The sequence below is a fragment of the Echinococcus granulosus genome (genome assembly GCF_000524195.1).
Source record: "Echinococcus granulosus chromosome Unknown EG_S00008, whole genome shotgun sequence".
Classification (NCBI taxonomy): domain Eukaryota; kingdom Metazoa; phylum Platyhelminthes; class Cestoda; order Cyclophyllidea; family Taeniidae; genus Echinococcus; species Echinococcus granulosus.
In genome coordinates, this window is record NW_020170388.1 from 1,357,345 (window position 1) to 1,361,351 (window position 4,007).

Sequence of the window (4,007 nt, forward strand, 5' to 3'; positions counted from 1 at the left end):
TTGTCAGCATAACGCTTAGAGGCAGGAGACCGTGAACAGTCATATTTATGGTCACTTTATCAATTTGTTTCTCTGAATAAATGATAATTCTGTTGGGTATATCAATGAACAGTTTGTGGGATAGGGAGATTGTGACAGTATTACTAATGCCAGCATACTCCCTAGACCTTGGTGGGCTTAGCACAAAGCCTATAGTTGCTGCCCACAACAGCGCTAGCAGCTGCCATGCTCTCCCTCGCATGTTGACTCCAATGCCGCACTTATCTTGTGTCCACATTTATACAGGTTGACACCACTTACTGCAGCCTCTCCATTGGCCACGCCGACTCGCCATTGGTTCCACCGGATTCTAGTGTCTAGGGGGTGATTTCTACAAGCTAGTTCAGTTTGCCATCCATTATGCAACAAGTTACACAGCACTTGTTGAACAGAATTGCTTGAACCCCTCAAGAACGTAGAATAACACATCGTTCTTAGGTAAAATCGTTGAACTTATACAGATAGCTGGAAATGAAAGCTCTGACTTGGGACACGATGTTTTACGAAATGTGCTATCTGAAAAGAGAAAACATCGGTGATTACAAGTCGTAATTGTGTTATTTTGTAAAATGATTGTGAATATAACCACTTGACAGTCGTTAGCTCTATGCTGAATCCCGTTGGCGCTTTAGATAACCTCCCATAACTTTTAGGCCAAAATGGCTTGTTAATTTCCTTTTCTGCTTATTGAAATTAACTTTTTAATTAGTTAACCACGATTTAGTGATCTAAACACAGTTGGGAGTTCAAATAACTCTAAACATTCCTTCTTTTTAATAGTTAATATTTTGAAATAACAAAGCAAACACACTATGGGCAAATATTTGGGGATGTTTTGGAAAGTGACTACGAAACAAAGACTGGTCTGAATATAGATTGAGAATGGGGTGGATTATCCCTTTGACCTAGTGGCTAGCACAGTATTCTGTTATTACCTACGTAACATCGAGAAGCGCGGAGCTGCATTGAAGCAAGGTTGGTCGAAAAAGGTATTTATTGTAATGGCGTATCTTGATTCATTTCGGTGGAGAACTTAATCACAACGAGATATACCCTTTCAAACCACATTTTTACTACAGATTGTTGACTATAAGGTTAATGAGTAAATTGAAGGAAAAAGCGTATTTTTCAGTTAAATCTCCCCTCTATACAATCCTCTGATGGTATTTTCAAAATAACTGTTTATTTATTATGCCCAAATACATTTCATGCATCCGATTTGATTTAGGAGTCAGTTTATTAAAGAATCCCAGAGGCATTCCATTGCTTACTAGCAATAGTGTGGCCCAAGCTTTTAAACCTTTAATTCTTCCTTGCAAAGAACACAATGAAGCATCCTATTGTCCAACTGTTATCATATCCATTTAAGTGTGGACATATCTTTTTCTACAAGCAACACCATAATTGCATTGTTGGTGAGTCATTTCGACAAAACCTCGAAATTCATTTGTTTTACAATGTGTATTTGGCATAGATCGTGAGACCACATTAAGATGCAAACAACCGCTGCTAACCTTTGTTTAAAACACGCCGCAGCTACCATCTAGGGATCCAAACTAACCGTGTGATTAATAATTCCGGTGAACAATACTTATGTGAGGTAGATGTAAGCTGTCCATAAACCACTATCAATCACATTGTGCAGAGGTAAATCTTCATATTAATACGCTGTTTTACCTCAATGTATGTTCCATTTATTTAACAGCTCTCAGAAAACTTGTTTCTGAATACATCTTGCACAAAGTTGAAGGTTACGTGTTTCTCCTTTCATCTACTGGCACACAATTTATACCTTGTGACAATCTGATAAAGGATCATTTAGGCATTTACGCATTCTAGATGAATCCTAAATGGATAAAGGCAAATTAACTAAAAAATAACATTCCGTAAAGTTTGATTACCATCAGACTAGCGCATATCTATTTACATAATCCGAATAAACTGAACTAATTGCCGCAAAGCAGTTATAAGAAAAGCATTTATTTGTGGCAGACATTTAAACAAGTCGTCCAATGTTAATGTGGTCATTTCATTCGACTATTTCTAAGCTCTATTTATCATACAGCAGAAATGAAAAGTTTGAATCAATTAGGCAGTTCAAAACCTTGACATAATAGCAAATGGGCAATAATCGCACAAAGGTAAATGATCTCGAACCATCCGCGTCTGCCAATTTTCGTATTGTCGATTAAGCAAACTGTGGATTTTGATTGGTATGATGCCGCAATCGTCCGAAGTTTAAAAGAATGTGATAGAAGGTGACATTACATTATAATGCCTGCGGACATTTAAATTTACACTCAATTTGTCCTACTATGGATGACGCAAGGAACTTAGTATTCGAAATTTTAAGACGGCTAGGGATAGATACCGTATTTTAATCTACGAAATGATTTGCAAGCGCAAACTTGCAAGGTGTTTCACTTCAGGCAGAATTTCTGCCTCAAATTTTTTATTATCCTACATCTGGCTACCTACATCTCAAATTTACAATTGTTTCAAAGAGTCTTTTCTACCTGACGTATTAGTGTTGAAAACAGCATGAAAATTGGGATTGAAGTAATTCTTACCAGGCTTCTCCAGCTTCCATCCCAAGGAGCTGACATTCCCACAAGTTTTAGTTGTAGTAGTAGGTTACGAGGTCTTTCATCATCACGTAAGAATGAGATTCGCTTTTTACTTCTAAAGGGAAAGAGGTATTTGTGCTTCCCTTATATGAATGGACATCATGTAGTTGACTAAAACCGTGGCCATTTTAGCGGTACTATAAATGCATGCTTGGAATGAGGAAGCAAAGGTTTACTTGCAGCGTACTCAGGCAGAAGGCGTAGCAGACCCGTACATGCCAGTTACCATTCTTTCTGTTGTGGATCAGGGTTATTTTGCCTTCGCAACGTACGGCGAATAATAAAGGCGGCGATAGAATTCTCCCTTCATTACTCAGTTCATCGTTGCACACATGAATTTCAAGGGACTTTTTAAAAAGAAGATGGCACTATTTGATGTTCAAATTAAAAATTTAGAATAAATACAAGCGATGAATGATGAAGTCATTCGTATGCATTTCTAGTTATTTGTAATTCAAAGGAAATCATCACCAGATCGTTCCATCAGATGGAGCTCTAGGAGCTGAAGTAATGCCATGCATGTTGTAAAATTGAAAATGTTTTATTTGACTCTTAAGAAGGCCAAAAGCCGTTTTTCATTTAAAGTCCGTTTAAAATTTTTGCGAAATGCTCAACAGCTTTTCATGATTCGATGTAAATTCCAAAAGACCAGTTAATTTACCTTGCAAAATCATAAAGGTAAATGGTAGTTTTTTCGGTTTTAAATGAAATACAAACCCATGAATTGCACTAAGATTATGTCATATTAGAAACTGGTTGCCTGTTGTGTTGATTATTTCCTGAAATATACCATTTGGAATATTACTACAAGTAACGTTTATTATGATCGTCTTCAATTTTCCTAGTGACGATTGTTTACTACGCTATTACAGAAAGTCCAATGCAGCAAAACATTCAAGTCCTGGTGAATAATCCGCCTAAGGTATGCATCTGTAAATACACGAGTCCTAATTACAATGCCCATCGTTTGACGTCCTACACCAATGTCTGGAAGTGTCCTCTTAGACAGCCTCAGTTAAGTCCATGATTCCAAAAACCCTGGAGAATTGAGCAAAAACTTTAGAAAACTAAAAAGGGTGAATCATAAAATGGTGTGGTGCTCTAGTAACTGTAAATAATAAAATAAGTAGAATTAAAATAGATTCAGTGGAAGTAAATATAGAAAAATATGATTAGTAGTGTTAAATCGGCAAAGGTGCAAAGTGTCTCCCAGATTCCAATGCCAATTCCTATTTCATAAGTAATACGCCTTTGGAAAGGAGCGAAAAAGATATCTGCCAGACACTTAAAATCGGTTTTTTTACTATTGTTGGAGTCCTGAGGCTATTGACGTGCTAACAG

The 4,007-nt window shown here is 37.0% G+C and overlaps 1 protein-coding gene across 1 annotated transcript in view; it reads right to left on the reverse strand. All coding sequences in view use genetic code 11, as the record gives it.

Annotated features, from left to right (window-relative positions):
• The window catches only part of EGR_01997 (Murinoglobulin-2), a gene marked incomplete at both ends in the record, with an annotated part of 8,920 nt that extends 8,679 nt beyond the window's left edge, over positions 1-241 (reverse strand). The window contains one exon of the mRNA XM_024491246.1: positions 159-241. Within this exon, the coding sequence (XP_024354389.1) occupies positions 159-241 (83 nt within the window). The remainder of the gene's footprint in view (positions 1-158) is intronic.
• Between the last annotated feature and the right edge of the window lie 3,766 nt (positions 242-4,007).